The sequence below is a fragment of the Mastigoproctus giganteus genome, chromosome 1, assembly GCF_048544385.1.
Source record: "Mastigoproctus giganteus isolate SK-2022 chromosome 1, ASM4854438v1, whole genome shotgun sequence".
NCBI classification, from domain to species: Eukaryota; Metazoa; Arthropoda; class Arachnida; order Uropygi; family Thelyphonidae; genus Mastigoproctus; species Mastigoproctus giganteus.
This window is the reverse complement of record NC_143575.1, coordinates 30,770,475-30,789,375: the sequence shown is the minus strand read 5'-3', so window position 1 is coordinate 30,789,375 and position 18,901 is coordinate 30,770,475. Positions and strand designations below refer to the sequence as shown.

Sequence of the window (18,901 nt, the reverse complement as noted above, 5' to 3'; positions counted from 1 at the left end):
ACAGGATCTAGAAAAGTTGAGCAGATGGGCTATTTCTTAACTAAAGTTTAACGGTGACAAATATAAAGTACTGCATGTTGGAAGCAGTAACCCCAGAGTAACATATCAACCACTGTCAGTGTGGTAGAGAATGAAAAGGACCTGGGGGTAATTGTGCAGGCAGATATGAAGTTTTCTGAGCAGTGCAGATGGTCTGCAAGAGTAGCTCATGGTGTCTTGTCAATGATATACAGGAATTTTTCTAGCAGGGATAAGGAGATGATTATCCCCTTGTATAAGGCAATGGTCCAGCCACACCTTGAGTACTGTATACAGGTCTGGAGGCCTCATTTTAAGAAGGATGTAGAGCTGTTGGAACGAGTACAGAGAAGGGCAACAAGATTAGTGAATGGAACAAAGGGTTGTTCTTACAAAGAAAGGCTTAAGTTTTGCAAATTACAGTGTCTGGATTCTAGGCACCTGCGAGGTGATCTGATTGAAGTGTATAAAGCCTTGAATGGTTTGAGCATGCTCAATGTTGATGGGATTCTTCCTCTTGCTCAGAGTAATCGCCCGAGAGGGCATAAATTCAAATTGAGGAAAGACGGTTATAGGATAGATGTGCGGAAGTTTGCCTTTAGCCAGCGGGTGGTTGATTGCTGGAACAAACTTCCATCTGTCGTTGTTGAAGTTGATAGCTTAAATAAATTCAAGGCAGAACTTGACAAACATTTGGAGCGAGTGGATGGGTGAAATAAGGGGTTTTTTTTTTTTTTTTTGGCTGATGCTATATAAGCTGGCTTACTTGCATCATGTGCCTATGCTAATCATAATTAAACTTAATAGTTTGATGCCTTCCTCTGACACATTTCTTTAAAATATATTACCTGCCCAAGAGCCTTTACTTTCCTTCAGGCTCAGAAGTTTTTTTAATAAACAGAATTCTGTCATTTACGTGTAATTTAATTTCACAGTGCTCTGGGTCACTGTCACAGTTTTGCAAGTGGATCACTTGAGTATTTTGGCATGGTAGAAGATCTGGTGATCATTTCAGTCAGTTTAATGTGGGGTTGTATGATACTTTAAATAGATTGAATCCATCTATGTGAGCATTGCAAGTTCTTTTTTTTTTTTTCCCTTCTGTATGTTAAATTTTTTGACAAAAAATAAAAGTGGTCTTAAGTATGCACAGTACAGTCAAAAAGTTACTAGACTGGCCACACAGCATTGCAATCAGTAAGCACAGCTTGACTTACTCTTGTCATATTGAAAGTTTCAACCTGTTAATATGGAGAAGTGTCTGTTAATCATTCAGTAAGTTTCATTTCCTTGTGCATTTAAAGTGCATTTATTTTATCACATTTTCTGAGTGTGAAAAGTTTGGAACATTGTCTTGCACGAATATTAAATTTAGCCAACCCTTAGCATTTACTAATTAGTGTTGGCCATATGGTACAAGGGAACCTTGACTTTTGCTATGCCAGCCAACAAATGAATAAAAAAATAATAATAAAAAAGGTAATCAGTGGACACTGCTCTTCTTGAACTAATGTCATTAGTGGAGTTCCCCAGGTTCAATGTTGGGTCCATTGTTGTTTTCTGTATTTATTAATGATATTAATGATGGTATATCAGGCTTAATGTCCAAGTGTGCAGACAATAAGAAGGTCGGCAAAGTTGTTAATGACAGTACACTGCTGCAACAGGATCTAGAAAAGTTGAGCAGATGAGCTGAGAGGTGGCAACTGAAGTTTAACATTGACAAACGTAAAGTACTGCATGTGGGAAGCAATAACCCCATAGTAATGTATCAACTGTGTGTTACTACACTGACATTGGTAGTAGAGAATGAAAAGGACCTGGGGGTAATTGTGCAGGTAGATATGAAGTTTTCTGAGCAGTGCAGACGGTCTGCAAGAGTAGCTCATGGTGTCTTGTCAATGATATACAGGAATTTTTTTTCTAGCAGTGATAAGGAGGTGATTATCCCCTTGTATAAGGCAATGTCAGGCAACACCAGACCTGTACAGTATACAGGTCTGGAGGCCTCATTTTAAGAAGGATGTAGAACTGCTGAAACGAGTATAGAGAAGGGCAACAAGATTAATGAATGGAACAAAGGGTTGCTCTTACGAAGAAAGGCTTAAGTTTTGCAAATTACAGTGTATGGAGACTAGATTGACGTGTATATAACCTTGAATAGTTTGAGCTTGCTCAATGCTTGATGGAATTCTTCCTCTTGCTGAGAATAATCGTCCTAGAGGGCATAAATTCAAATTGAGGAAAGACAGTTGGTAGGATAGATGTGTGGAAGTTTGCCTTTAGCCTAGTGGTTTTTGGTTGCTGGAACAAATTTCCATCTGTCATTGTAGAAGTTGAGAGCTTAAATAGATTCAAGTCAAGAACTAGACGAACATTTGGAATGAGTGGATGGGTGAAATGAGAAGGGGTTTTTTTTTTTTTTTTGTGGTTGATGCTATATAAGCTTGCTGTCTTGCATCATGTGCCTGGCCGGGTGGGTAAAGTGCCTGCCTGGCAACCCAAAGGTCGCGGGTTCGATTCCCGCCTCGGGCTTGGATCAAAGTACTACAAAAAACCTTGGGAGGTTCATTATGGCCACAGAAGCCTATGCGCCAACAACTACCAAAAAAAATCATGTGCCTTTGCTAGTGCTAATGTCTAAAATCTGTCAACTGCAAACTCTTAAACTTTCTTGAAATCTTCTGTTGTGATTGTCAGTATGGATTCCATCAGTATCGATCCACTTGATAAGATATGGGCTTGTGTTACTGATTTTGGACAAAATCATTGGAAAGGTTTGGGGGAAACTCAAGCAGTTTATATCGACATTTCTAAGACATGATAGTGTTTGGTGTAATGGTCTTCTGAATAAGCTCCCATCTTATGACCTGCAGACTGTTTTTTGCAATTATTCCTCTCTCAGAATGCCCACTATGGATGATGGGTGGCTGATTCTAACTTCTCCACTAATTCTTCTGTTCCCAAAGGTCCAGATCTTTCTTCTGATCTTTTCTGCTTTTATGTTAATGATTTTATTCCACTGACTGGAAATCTTATTTTTGGTTTTCCTCCTGCCAGTTTGAAAACCCCTGTATTTCACAAACAGCTTCAACTTCTCAAATATCTACCACCGATATCTTAAATGCTGATTGACAGGTAAATCTCTAGTGGGGCAAAAAAAACTTAGTTAACTTCAATTCTTCTAAAACTCATTCTTGTCTTATTTCTTACAAAAAAGAGTAATGTCCTTAAACCCATATTCAATAACACTCAGATTTCTAGACAAAACTGTATATCTTTATGAGGGATTTGGTGTGGACAACACTTTGTTATTATCACTTTCTCATTGTATAGCATTCTACAAAAGATGAAAGATTGCAAATTAGAGGGGGTGAAAGGAATTTTATGTGCGTATAGTACTGTAATTAGCATGCTATCATCAGATCATATGTTCACGGTTGGCAACTGTTGTCTTCAGCCATTCGGAGTGGGAGGCATGGGAAGGAGAGGGAGAGAGATTTTCCATAGTGGTGGGTGTAATGGAAACTTGGAGGGTGGAAGGTGTTTGAAAGACAATGAGAGGATCAAAAGCAATCTAAAATGACATTTTATGTTACCCATGAAGCATCCTGCATATATTCATAATTTATAAACACCAGAAATATTTTTGTGTTAAGTATTATTTCATGTAAACCATTTTACTTAAGTGAATAAACATGTACTGAAAATTACAGATGCCAGAACAGACTCTATGTATTTTGTGTTTGGGTGGTTCCACTGTACATATATCTTGGGAAGTAAAATGCAGATTTATCGTAATGCAGGAATGTAGCTTTTTTGAAAACTGAAAAGAATCATTAACTTTGAAATTGGGTCATTTGCTGCAGTCAAAAAAAGTTTGGCAATACAGGTTGACAGAGAAAGTGACATATGAAACCTTTTAAGTATCTTATAGGGAAGCTCCTAAACTATAGCTCAACTCCATGTTTATAAAACATTGTTTAACCATCATGGTATTAGGCACTTTTAATTCATTCATTCCTCAAGGTTCTACTGTGAATAAGGAAAAACATACATGTACCACTGTTGCACTGGTTATGAGAGACAATACAAGTGTCAAGATTGGTAGCTATTGCTATTTGCTGAACAGTATACCTGCTCACTGCTCATTTATCTTTCAACAAGGATCTGCTAAATACAATACTGCTACTTCATCCTCCTTGCTCACTTGGCCTTTCATTGTGTGGTATTTTTATTTTCCTGAAAAAGTAACAGTGCTTGTTTCACTTCCTCAGTGAAGAAGAGTTTATTGATGTAGCTCAAGATCCTCTCTGCACTATCTAGCCAGAACATTTCTAGAACTTCTGCCAGCAGTTATACCAACAGTGGCAAGAGTGTATATCTGCTTAAGGAGAGTATTTTTAGTGTGGCTGTGTTTAGCTGAATATTTTAGTATTAAGGTTTAGTTACATTTAATATTGTGAATCCAGGAACTTTTTATTAACTGTTTTTAACTATATCATGTATATGTGAATCTTATCACCAGGAATAGAGTTTATTGATTAAATGAATTAGCCACTGTGCTTTAAAATGTAAGTTAGAGCAAATTTATTAAATTCTTTGTCAATGTTTTATGTAACTAAGAGTATTACTATCTTTGATTTCTAATATTTAAGATTGTTTTCATTTTTAATAAGCTGTGGTTTTTTTTATTTTATTTTTTTTATTAAGAAACTCCTGGCCATGGCAGTGGTTGGGCAGAAACTCCTCGTACCGATAGGGGTGGAGCTGATCTTATTCAAGAAACCCCCACTCCAAGTGCCAGTAAGCGACGATCACGATGGGATGAGACTCCTGCTTCACAAATGGGAAACCAGACACCACAAACACCGTCTATGATGACTCCTATGACTCCCATGACACCAGTGACTCCAAGTGGTGTGACTCCAACAGGTGCTAAAGCTATGGCAATGGCAACTCCAACACCAGGTTAGTTATTTGAATAGTTTTGTTATTGGTTGTGATATTTCTATAGTAATAGTAGACAGAATGCCTGATAACTAGTAACTTTGGGACCAGGCATTGCTGGTTTTTGACAAATAAATCTAAACAAGCATGAATTTTCAAATTGTGTCAAAACAGAGTATATATAGGTAAACAAGGAATGCATTAGTAAGTTACATAGTCAGCAGCATTGCATGTCTACTTTTTTTGCCTATTTATATACAGGGGTAGACAAAATAATGCAAACACCTGGTATAAAAGTAGTAGTTTTTGTAATGACTATGATGTTTTTATGAACATGCAATAGGTTTATATATATATGTAGGACTGAATCAAAGAGATAAAGTCGATGTTTATTTAGAGGTGAAGGCACATGAAGAAAATGACTGACCTCTATGAATTCCAAAGTGGTCAATTATTGAAGTGCACATTCTTTGTGCTTTATGACAGCACACCCAGTCATTATGTTCTCTGGCTTCACACTACAAAAAAGTCTAGCTGGTGTACAGTTGTTGAAGTGTGCACGTTTTTCAATTGACAATTTACCCACTCTCATTCAAAGATAATATGGGAGGTAATATTCAAAACTACCAGATAAGAGATGATAAAAACATATCTAAAGCTCTGCACAGGTGTTTTATTTAAAAAAAAAATGATTAAAATATATGTTTTTAATCGGTGCCGCCCAAAATCCCAACAGCCAGCCGAAAAAACTGTTTGTGGTAAAAAAATTTTCATGTAATCAAAACAGCCACTAAAAATATTAAAATATTATTTGAACACATGGAATATGTGCATTGCAGTTATGCAAACAGTATATATTAATGAACACACACACACACACACACACACACACACACACACACACACACACACACACACACACACACACACACAAAATAATATCGTAATATTTATAAAGATACATTAGTGTCCAATACCTCAAAGGTAATCCATCCCAGATCTATTTTCACGATCGCGTTCACAACTGTCATTATTCTCGTTTCTCTCTTTCAACTGTCACCTTACATTTTGGACAGGATTCACTATGACATACGTATTCAGCTTGGTTATCAACCTGTTGCTGTTCTTTCTGAAATTCCTCGATGATTCTATACATGCTAATATGTGCTCGTCCAACTATACACTCCCATCTTCTATGCCAAGCCTCAACACTGTTTTGGGCGCGTAGAATTCCCAGTTGAATGGAATCGTATACAGACCATAATGGTGGAGTACAAATTACCGTACCATTAAGCATATACCATCTAATTCTTCCATATATATACAGGCATACCTCGGTTAACGTTACCTCTGATAACGAAGCCTCGATATAACGAAGTCCGCAATTTCAAGCCTCATTTAACATAAAAAAGTATTCCATTTTTGTTTAATCACCTGAAATCTAAACAAACTGAAGAAATTACGGAAACCTTTGGGGCTTCTCGTGGTTGGTTCGAGAAATTTAAAAAACGGGCCAGGATTCATAGTGTAAAATTAACAGGAGAAGCTGCAAGTGCAGATGTTGAAGCTGCAAATAAGTTTCCAGAAAAACTAAAGGAAATAATTAAACGTGAAAATTTTCCACCAAATTTGGTGTTCAATGTTGACGAAAGCGGTTTGTTCTGGAAACGGCTACCAACAAAAAGCTTCATTTCTATTGAAGAAAAATCAGCTGCTGGGTTCAAAGCAGCTAAAGACCGTTTAACGTTACTCTTTGGATCAAATGCCTCTGGCGATTATAAATTAAAATTGTTATTAGTTTACCATTCAGAAAATCCGAGGGCGTTAAAAGGTAACATAAAAATGAATTTACCTGTAATATGGAAAGCAAATAGAAAAGCGTGGGTTACCAAGGAGTTATTTACTGATTGGTTTGTTAACCACTTTTGTCCTGGAGTAAAACAGTATTGTCAAAAAAACAACTTTGAAGAAAAAGCTCTTTTGTTGTTAGACAGTGCTCCGGGACATCTTACTGATCTTAACACGTTGGACACATGCATTCCTGTGAAAGTTGTGTTTCTTCCAGCAAACAACTTCCCTGATTCAACCATTGGATCAGGGAGTAATAGCATCATTTAAAGCTTATTATCTGCGTCGAACTTTAAGCAATTTAACTGAACTAGAGGATAAAGAGGAAATTACAGTTAAACTTTTTGGAAAAACTACACCATTAAAAACGCAATAGAAAGCATTGATAGTTCTTGGAAAGAAGTCACTAAGAAATGCTTAAATGGAGTTTGGCGCAAAATATGGCCAGAAGTTGTACTAGAAGAAGAAAATAACATCCAAGAATTAGAAATGAAGTTATCCAGATGGCTCAATCAAATAGGTTTCGAAAATGTCGATGAAGAGGATGTTAGAAATTTATTGAATGCAGAAGATGATGGTTTTTCAGTGGAAGATTTAGAAAGCCTTGTTAGCAACGAAGACAAAGATAATGAAGGCGAAGTTAAAGAAGTTCCTACTGAAAAAGTCTTAACAACCAAAGATTTAAAAAGGTGCTTAAATGATATTGAAAACGCTTTAAATTTTTTTAGTGAAAATGATCCTGACTTAGGAAGAAGTGTTATAGTTAAGCGATCAGTGTTAAATGCAATAACTCCGTATAGGCAATTGTTAAATGAAAGAGAAAAAAAGCATAAACAATCAACTTGAACCTCATATTTTAAAATGTGATTTCACTTTGTATGCAAGTTGACTGTTTATTTAATAAAACTTTTCTTTGTTCGAAAAAAGCTTTTCATTTTCTTTACGTAGGAACGTATCCCTATTCTGGCCATAGTATTTTTACCTCTGAAAACGAAGTTTCGCTTAACGAAGTAATTTCGTGGAACGCATCCTATTCGTTAATTGAGGTATGCCTGTATTTGTAAAACAATGAGAGGAGTTTACCTTAATATAGTACGTAGAACACTTCCGTATAATACTCTCCAGAAATTAAAACGAAAAAATCGAAAACTTACATTAGAGTTAAAAATAATTAAAAACCAATTTAACACAATTCAAATCAATTTAACACAATTAAAAATTAAAAAGAATCTAACGAAAATATTCAAAACGATTTTCCTTCCTGAAGCTGACAACACTTTTCGACCGTATGTCGTGATCGCAGGAATGAAAATTACCGAATAGGGTTGAACCTGAACCTGAAACTTAAATAGTGATTATTTGTCTTCGCGCATGCATGTAAAGGTCCATGCATCGTAGATCAAATATGGCTGCCAGAATTCTCGTGTAATTTCTACAGTTTCCGCAATTAAGTCGCATATAATTACTTTGAACATTAAGTATTTTGGCCTCGTTAAATAAAAAAGTATGTTTTTTGTTCATGGCATGAAAGGCTAATTCTGACGCTGCTGAACGAGAAGCACGAACTGAGGCTTAATGTTGATTACATATACTTTTTATGTGTACATCATAACAGAAACAGAGACCTGGCTAATTGCGGTGGCTCCTACGATTTTTGCTGCCAACCCCCCAGACGAAGTAGTTAAAGTCCTAGGACCCACAGCTTTAGGTACTTACAATAATTATGCTTATATTAATTGCATTATATATATATATGTATATTAATAAATATGAAAGTAGGAGTGAAGATGTGAGTGAAAGTTACACAAGAAGCCAAAAGCTAGAAGGAAAAGATAGCAGAAATATGAGCAAATATAGGCATTAAAAGGGAAAAGAATGTGAATATCCTATAAGTTATGATGAATTAGGTTAAATTATAGGCTGAATTATAAAGCCAGTTAGAGAGGAATGACCTGTAAAGTAAAAATGATAAATAAATTAAAGTGACAAATAAAAGTAATGGTAGCTAGCATCCGATAAGGGTGGATAAATTTGACTATATTTATGCAAAAGTAAATATTGATGCATGATCAGGTATTTCTTCAGGGGACTACACCTGATCATGCATCAAGAACTACATTTCTATAATTGTCCATAAATGTGAAAGAGAAGAAATTTAATAATAAATTGAGTAGAATCGAAAGTATTATAACTTTCATAAAGTTTGGACAGGGTAGTCCCAACACAGCGTATGTTGTATAAAATAATTAAGTTAAATTAAAATCAAAACTAGTTGTATATTGTAAGTACAAATTCAGATTCAGATTGCAAATAGAAGTTAGATGGATATAATTTGTAGAATTTAGTTGATATAATTTATAGTAAATATCACCTTGTCTGAATTTTTATCAGAATCAACACCAACAACAAAGATATACTAGTCAGAAATCAGTGCATTATAGCCACAGTTGCTGATGCACCAACAAACCTAACAACAACAACAACAGAATTTATAGCTTGCAAATGGTATAAGGGTTGGGAGTGAATTGAAGATAGGGAAGGGGTAAAAGTATATCTGAATGAGATGAAGGTGAAAATAGCAAGAGATTAAGGATAGTAGGAACATTTGTATCACCCACATATTGCACTAGTAGCTTTATGGACGAGGAAAAAGAAATAGAGGTAGAAAGTAAAAAGATAAAAGTTAAGAAAAGAAATTATAAGTACTGGGTAAGCTGGGGTCATAAAGCTCATCCTTTTAGTAAGGACCCTGGCTATGTGAGTATTAGTATGAAAAAAAGACTACTACCAAATGCATGCATAGTGGGAAATAGAAAATAAACGCAGAAAATGGCCGCGATCTAAATACAGAAATGTAACAGGTTGCTAAAAAGCATATAAAATGATACATGGAATATTCAAGTAGTGTGTAGTAGCCAAAAAGAAGTGGGAAACGACAGTGTGAACATATACGGTTGAGATGATAGATGTAACTAAAGCAGTAGTATATGTGGACAGTTCTTAGAGCTCATATTAATTTATAGTGATGAGGCTGGCTTGAAAGAGAGCTGTGAAAAATTTATAATTAGTGACCTCTATAGTCGTTTTTGATAACTAAGTGTATAGAGATACACTAACGAAACATTAACAAGGAGAAAGCATATCTATATCTATATCTAAACCTTGATGCAGATAAGTATAATAAACAAATTTTGCAGACAGATAAATACATGGAAGATAGGAATGTAATACTCCAAAAATGAAAATGTAAATAGCAATTTCAAAGGTACTGAGAACGATATTTGAAAAAACCAGCTTTAAAAAAGTAATAAAATAACTACTGAGTGTCCAAACATATATAAAAGGATATATAAAATTAATGTGTGTCAAATGCCTATATCCAAGACCAAATTGCATGTTAATAATGCATCAAAAAAGAATAGAGAATGTATAACCAATGCCCTATAACATTACACATGCATCAAAGTAACCATCTGTAAACTGCACCGATCAACATGAAATATGAAATCCTTGGTTGGATAGAAATCACTTGAAATATCTAGCTGGAAAAATATCATAAAGGAAGAATATAGGTCAAAAATACTATAGTCCAATTGGAGAAGTAACATTGTATAAGGGAGGCCTTAATATAATTTTTATTGATAACTTTAGACAGAAACATTAAATAAATTGGAGGTGAACAGCTATATAAAAACCAGCAATAATAAATATATTCAATGGTAATAGAGTGGGAAATATATCCAAGGAAGCTTGGTACAGAAAATCAGTGTACAAGTTGATTGAAGGATTGTACACACATAACAAGGTGAGATGTTTGAAAGTTGTATAAGTAGCGCCTTATTTAATTACTCAAATAAATATTGGAAATCCAAGTTAGAATAATCCATGTAATCCTTTGCTTGAATAGGATAAAGAGAAAGTATAAGTGAAGACAAACTGTAGTAAGTAAAAATTATATTAAACATTTGGGATGCAGCTGGAAAAATATCCTAAAGGAAGAATATAGGTAAAAAAAACTGTTTATAGTCCAGTTGGAGAAGTTACATTGTATAAGGGAGACCTTAATATAATTTTTGTTGATGACTTTAGACAGAAACATTAAATAAATTGGAGGTGAGCAGCTATATAAAAAAAAAACAGCAATAATAAATATTTCCAATTCATCTAATTGGAAATGGATAAGTTCAGAAGATGATTCCAAAGAAGGTAAATACATCCAATGGTGACTTATAGGTGAATAAATCCTAATGTGGTCCAGTAGTGATAAACTATATACAAGTTTGGAAGTATAAGTTCCTGTACATCATAAATTCTAAGATGACATTGCTGTCAAGAGCCAAAACAGATAGTTATTCAAAATGATGGAATAAAAGTACATGAAAGATCCAAGAAACATAAGTTGCAAATCCACTAATTTGCATATGTATCTAGCAACTGAATATGAAGTTATAAATAACTTGTGATTGTGTTTTTGTTGCATAAAGGTAAATGTTTAATCAAATTTATTTTATTTTTTATTTCTATCTTTCCACTACAGCTCCCAGATTTTAACCCTGATATCATATCCTATACCACACACACTGGACAATAAGACACAACCCTATTTTAGGAGAATTTTGGAAAATAATTCATTACATATATTAGAAATAAAAATTCAGCAGTGAGAGCATCATTTTCTCAGTTTGAGGAGGAGGAGGAGAAAGACTGAAATTTCTTTCAATTGCCTAACTACCATGTTCTGTGGCATAATTTAACACTCAGTTTGAAGCCAACAATGTATAAAAACCTCTTTGTCTTGTACTCATTCATTTCATCAATACTACAAATTCATAATAAATGAATTTGTAGTATTGATGTATTTTGATAAATTAAGATTACTGTACTGTACTGCACATCAGGTACTAAAGAGGATGAGGATTTTTTCCTCTTTGGTATCTCATTGATTTGTAGAAGGGATTACTGATTCTCAAAGGACACAAATAAGATCAGTGAAATGATTACTGACACTGGTAATTTGAACTGATTGTGCTGTTTATTGTTGCAAATATAAACCTCAGTGGGAAGAAGCTCTTTAGGGAAATGAGGTTGGTGTCTCACATACCAAAGGTAAGACAGAGCTACATGGACATGTAATCCTTTCCAGAAAATAGTTTATAGAACGAGATAAGGTTTTATTTTTTATATGCTGCAATAGGGCCTTAATATCCTGATATCTAGGGATTCCTCATTGTTTTCCTCCAGATGTGTTATAATTTGGATTTTTATCTGACTGTAAAGATAAAAGTTATGTCTATGGAAACAGACACATGAACATGCCAATCTCGTAGCCTGTTTTCCATTTCTGAAAAGCATTAGTAGTGGCAACTGATAACAACAGTAGATGGTAGTTTGTTCCAACAGTCAGTCACTAGATGAAAGTCCTGAAAACATTTTATGTATGAATTGTGGCTTTTGTTATTTATATTTGGGGAAGGTGGTATATGAGTTAATGATGATGAAATACTTTTTTCTTTTCTTTTCTTTTCTTTTTTCTAGGTCACATTATGGCTATGACTCCTGAACAACTACAGGCATATCGTTGGGAACGTGAAATTGATGAAAGAAATCGTCCTTTGACTGATGAGGAATTAGATACTATGTTTCCTCCAGGATATAAAGTTCTTCAGCCACCTGCTGGATATATACCTATAAGAACACCAGCTCGCAAACTCACAGCTACCCCTACTCCTCTGGGTGGCTCTTCTGGATTTTTCCTTCAAAAAGATGACCCTATTAAGATGATGGATACACAACCAAAAGGCAATCTGCCTCCCCTGAAGCCTGAAGATATTCAGTACTTTGATAAACTTTTGGTAATGGTTCATATTTCTTATTTATTCCCATATCAGGAGTTAAGTTGTTTCAGTCAAAGGTTATATATTTTTTTTTCTTCTTTCAAAGAAATTGGTTTCCTTAATTAAAATAAATAGGTGCATTATGATTATTCACATTGCACATTGTTTCTTGTTTATGATACATGTACCTGCAATAGTCTGCCTTTTGATATTTCAGAATTCACTTAACTCCATCTTCAGAAAGAATCTTAAAAGAATTAAATTGGAAACAAACAGGTAAATTTAATTTTAGAACATTTAGTACGATTAACAAGGAAAACAGCAGTCAAAGTTTTATTCTAGGTTTTTAGACATTTGAGCACTTGTCACAGAGAGAGAATTGCCCTAATATGAAAAACAGAGATGCCAACTACTACAAATTATTCATAGTTTTAACAGGATTAGTTGTAAACTGTAGAATTATAGATTTAAAATTAACTTTTGTCAGTTTTTGCTGTGTAGCAAGAATTTCGCCATTTCAGTACTAATAATAACTAATAATAGTATTGTTATTATTATTACTGATAATAACTAGTAGAAATAATAACTAATTATTAGTAGTAGAAATATTATTAATTAGTTATTATTTCTTTGACAGAAGAAAGAAACAAAATAACATAAAATAGCATACTCCCGAACAGAAAGTAACTGGTATTCACAACATTCAAAAAAAAAAAAAAAATCAAAAAATCAGTCTGTTTGAAAATTATTAGAACTGATATAATATAATGACAGTAGGCATGTTTATGGAGGTGAGTTAATCCCCTTTGAAATAGTGTCCTTCTCAGGCAGTACCCCGAACTCAACACTTTAGGAAACCCGATTTGGAAAATTGCCGAAAGCTGAGCCATCACATTACTCTTGATTAAATTGATGCACCCCCCCCCCACCCCATTTTGGAGAAGACATCACACTTAGTCATATATGGTGAATACAGGGATTACTGGACTTGAGCAATTTTTTGTTTGCTTAAAAAAAAAAAAAAAAACTCCCTTGAAGTAGTGGCAAAAGTGGCAGAACATTACTGTGGTGAAAGAACCAATCTTTGTAATTACACTTTTCCATCTTTTTCTTTGAACCACATTACAAAGCTGTTTCAACCTCCTCATTGAACTCTTCATTAATTGTTTTGTCCTTCTGATGCTTATTCATGATGGACAACATCCTCACAGTATATTAAAAAAAAAAAAAAAAAAAAAAAAATGCTAGTAATGTGGTTTTTGTTTTGCTATACATATGCCTTGCTTTTTTGGGATTGGCTCTGGCAAGGTTTATGAACTCTGACTCAGCAATGTCTGGTGCCTTAACCACTTGGCTTTTTGGGATGGGGAAGGAAGAGTCTTCTCTTGGGATGACTGCCATTTGGTTCATATCTCTAAATCCATGTTTCGTCTCTAGTTATATTTCAAAAATGTGTCATTAGTCAAACAAATTGGAAGCAACTTGCTTCTGGTGTTCATGTTGTTACTCTATTAAACAGCCACAGAACAAACATTGGAGAAATTCAACATGTGTTCAGAAGTTTTTGTTAAAATGGAATAATATAATCCAATGGAGATACAAGTTTCTTCAGTGCTTTCATAAATAGTTAATCTGCTTGTTTCATACCAAAGTTTATGCTTGAGGTTTTTTCATTTGTTGATGTCTAGATTGCAGACCACTTTGATAGATCACTTACCTTCTTTGAAACAGTATTGATCAGACACTAGTGTATGGTTCATTGCAGTCCCCATATGCTATTTTAAGAAGCTCAAATTTTTCACTGCAGTATACAGCATTATTTTACTGTATAGCACTTTTAAATTTTACATTTCTATCCATTTTCCCCAAGAACTGTGTTAAATCACAGGGAATTCATTTGTAATCCATTTTATTCACACTGCTGAAACCAAAATATACTGATTGCTAAGGATACAAAACGTGGTTTCCAGGCATAGATGCTGTGCATCTTTCTTTAAGTCACTGCATGTATGCACTCAATATGGGAAAATAACAATGAATATACTTCATAGAAAAAAAGACTTTCTCATTAGAGGACTTAAAAAAAGACTTTCTCATTAGAGGACTTAAAAAAAGACATTCTCATTAGAGGATTAAAAAAAAAATTACCCAAATTAGTAAAATTTTTAAAGAATTCACAAATACCTAGGTACGTGAATCTTTTCTTTTCTCCCTTGTTAATAACAGACTGCTGAGTTTTGTTTTTGTCGTAATAGTCATATAGTGCAATGTATAAGAGTTGTATATTAAAATAAGAGGTATATTGTTTATTTTATATATGTGTACATACCTGACCGGGGTTCAAGCCCCTGACTGCTGAATACGGTCGATCTGCCAACCCGCACTGGACCAGCGTGGCAGGTTATGGTCCATTTCCCTCAGCATGAATTGTTGAGGAGGCTTCCATCCTGCAGTGGGTTGTAATGGCTGCACTTTACTTTTTTACTTACATACCTGCTAAAGAGCATCCATATTTTGGAATATTATTTGCTGTTTAATACTTGTAATTAATGCAAAAGGTGTGGCATTCCTGTGTTTTAGCACTGACACTTCAGTAAGCTGTAACCTTTTGCAAACTACTCTCTCCAGTTACAAACTACATAACCTGGTCACTAAGTGGTGAGGATACTTTTAGATTTGATGTTACTTTAGAGTACCCAAGAGTAAGAGATAGAAAATGTCTAGTGGAAACAGCTGGAAAAATGTTGGTTTGACTACAGTTATGAAATTTTACCTTGTTTGTGTGGAATTGAATTATTTTTTTTGCGCACATAAATAAAGTTTCCATTCATGCAAGAGATTGACCTCGGAAGCTGCTTTAGGAGTTCTCCTTTCGATTCAGACCCATGCTATTTCCAATCACTGTGGCTGTTGGGAAAGATAAAAATTTGATCACATACTTTTAAATTGAAAACAGTTTTAACATCTTGCAAATCATTGCGTGTGTGCTATTTATGAACTCTGTTTGGTCATGCTATATTTTAGTGTTATGCTATATTTTAGTGTATAGTTCCAACTAAGCTTCTGTTACATATGCACTCAGTGATCACTGAATTGTGACCACCTGCCTAGTAAGGTGTTGGGCTACTTTTTTGCACGGATAATAACCACTATTCACCTAGGCATTGACTCCACTAGATATCTGAAAATGTCCACAGGGATCTGCAGCCATGCTGCTCGCAAGGTTTTCTGCAGTGTCGTGGAAAACCTTGCACATGTCCATATACCCTACTCCCCTTTCCAGAACATCCACAAGTGTTCAATTAGATTGAGTTCAGGCAAGTTTAGAGGCTAATTAAGATGGATGACATCTTCACTTATGTTCCCTGAACCACTTGTGCATAGTGTGGGCCAGATGACACAGTGCATTATCATCTTGGAAAATCCCATTTCTGTCTGGGATAAAATGAACATGGCAGGGTGCACATGGTTTCCTAAGATCTGGCAGTAGACCTAACCAGTGAAACATTGGTCCATACGCACCAGGGCTGTTAATTCTTGCCAGCAAACCATTCCCCATATTAAGCAAACCACTGCCACTTGCCTGCAAGCTATGCAGCATAGTCCATTACGGATGCAGTGGTCACAATTCAGTGATCACTGAGTTGTAAGTTTCCATTGTTAAGCTTCTCTGTATATAGTGACTTATTTGTGTGTGTGTGTATGTGTGCCTGCACATGCTACACTACACTACACTAAGTGTCATCAAACTGGTTACTGACTTGTGCAGCATAACCAGCAACAAATAGCCGGCTTATGTTATTGTAATTGGCAAGAGTATTTTGCACTAAGTTATGAATTTTACTGAATAAATGATGGTAGTAAATGAGAGGAATGTCATCTTTTTGCATGAATTTACAAGTATTAGACAGTAAATATTATCCTCAAATGTGGATTCTCTCTCTCTCTCAGTGATTCTTAAGATTTTAAATGATAATTGCAAAAATTCTGTACAGTGCTATTAAACATGTCTAATATTAAAATTTTTTCTTGATTAATACTTATCTTGTACAGATACTTCAGATTAACCAGGTTTTATTGTATCGTGTTAAAGAAGACTGCTAATCAGTTGCACTTGTTAAATAATAAGAGTAGCCACTTGATTGAACATCCCTGTGTTGCATGTGGCCTGCAATATACATATATTCAAAGAAAACTATATTATGGGTTTTATAATAAAAAAGAAAAAATCAGATTGACTTTGCAGGTATTATTTATTCACAAAAAATACTTACATCTTATTGTGTAGATTCCATTCTTAAACTGTTAAAACCAACTTTCATGTTCTCAATAATGTTCTTTATAGTGATGATAAAATACAGTTCATAAAACACATTTATTCCTGAGAGCTAGTTCATCGACCAGGAAGTGACTTTCATTATGTGGGTTCTCTCAATTTCTGAGTTTTTATTTTTTTTAATAGAACAACGAATAAACTTCAAGTAGGCTGTCATCTACCTGCTCAATACACAACATTATGAATGCTTGGATGTTGGCATCAGTTTTCCAAGACCATTCATGAAATAGTGATAGCCAATTAGCAGTGAGAAGGTTGTTGTTATTGCTGTTTTTGGTTTTTAAGAGCATTAGCAACTAAGGCCATATTGCTCTGGGGATATGCGGTGGTCATTCCCTGACCTTTCTGCATCCTCCGTATTTGGTGGTCACGGGCTCGAACCCCTGTCTAATCAAGAAGCGTGTGCTATGCACTGCTGCTCCTGCCCGCCTGGTTACGGAGGTGCCCAGTGAGAAGGAAACGTTACCTTGATTCCAACTGAAATTTGCCAAAAAAAGTTTTCCCCTCCAGACACTACATAATCCTTCGAGACATTACATATCTGATGTGAGGCACAGAATCATCCAGTCTGTAGATAAGTATTAAAAATTCCTTAGGAATTGTCTCCAAAAAATATCCATTCTAGAAACTCTTCATATCACAGTGAGTGCGCTTGGAATCAAGTGACAGAAAATTGTACCGAACATTATTTTAGAAAATCTGGTTTTATCTGTGGAGATGAAGTGGCGTTTCAATAAATCTAGTGACTTCACCTGATGAGATAAGCTGTAATTTATTGATTGTGTATGTATTGACAACAACCAATGTGAGTGCAACATTAGGTTACTTTTGATTTTGGTTGAAAAAAGGTATTCAAAGGTTGCTGAACAGGAAGAAGCAGCAAAACAATTTCTGATATCTCTTACCAAATTCTTACACAGAGAAAGCATTATTAGAAGCTGGTGGGAACAGGCAGTGAAACAGTTTGGTATAAATAGCATTTTATAATTTTCAAAATGCTAATAGTTGATTTACCAACAAATCGAAACAAATGCAAAGGAAGTATGCAGATTTTTAGCCATAATTATGAGAGCTTTCTTGGACTCAGGAGGTCCCCATGGACTGGAGATGTGCAAATGTGACCCCAATTGACAAAGGGGGGGATCAAAGGGTGACACAAGTAATTACAGACCTGTTAGTTTAAATTCTGTTCCAGGGAATTTAATAGAGACAATGGTTAAAGAAGCACTGCAGGATCATCTAGACAAGACTGCAGTTATAGTTTAGACACAGCAGGAGTTGTGAAGAGGGAAGTCTTCTCTGACTAATTTGATTGGATACAATGATGTGGTCACAAAGGAACTGGATGCAAAAAATAATTTTAATATCATATACTTGGATTTTAGGAAAGCTTTTGATATTGTTGTAAATGGAAGACTGCTGTACAAATAGGAACAGTATGACATTAAGGGCAAATTGCTGCTAGGGAAAAGGAATGGTTGAGTGGGAGAAGACAGAGTGGTAATCAATGAACACTGCTCTTCACGGACTAATGTTATTAGTAAAGTCCTCAGGGTACTGTGTTGGGCCCATTGTTATTTTCTGTATTTATTAATGATATTGATGAAGGTATATCAAGCTTAATGTCCAACTTTGCAGATGATATTCAGAGTTGGCATGGTTGTTAATGACACTAATCATAGTACGCTACTGCAACAGGATCTAGAAAAGTTGAGCAGATGGGCTGAGAGGTGGCAACTGAAGTTTAACATTCAAAAATGTAAAGTACTTCATATGGGTAGCAGTAACCCGAGAGTAACGTATCAATGTGTGGTACTACACTCAGGGTAATGGAGAATGAAAAGGACCAGGAGTGATTTTGCAGTCAGATATGAAGTTTTCTGAGCAGTGCCATCAGTCTGCAAGAATAGCTCAT

At 35.0% G+C, this 18,901-nt stretch overlaps 1 protein-coding gene across 4 annotated transcripts in view; it reads left to right on the top strand.

Annotated features, from left to right (window-relative positions):
• Sf3b1 (splicing factor 3b subunit 1) overlaps positions 1–18,901 on the top strand; it is a 299,209-nt gene that overhangs the window by 149,573 nt on the left and 130,735 nt on the right. For all 4 annotated transcript variants that reach the window (XM_090372203.1, XM_090372195.1, XM_090372209.1 and 1 more), the window contains 2 exons: positions 4,732–4,989; positions 12,352–12,668. In XM_090372203.1, the coding sequence (XP_090228329.1) occupies positions 4,732–4,989; positions 12,352–12,668 (575 nt within the window). The remainder of the gene's footprint in view (positions 1–4,731; positions 4,990–12,351; positions 12,669–18,901) is intronic.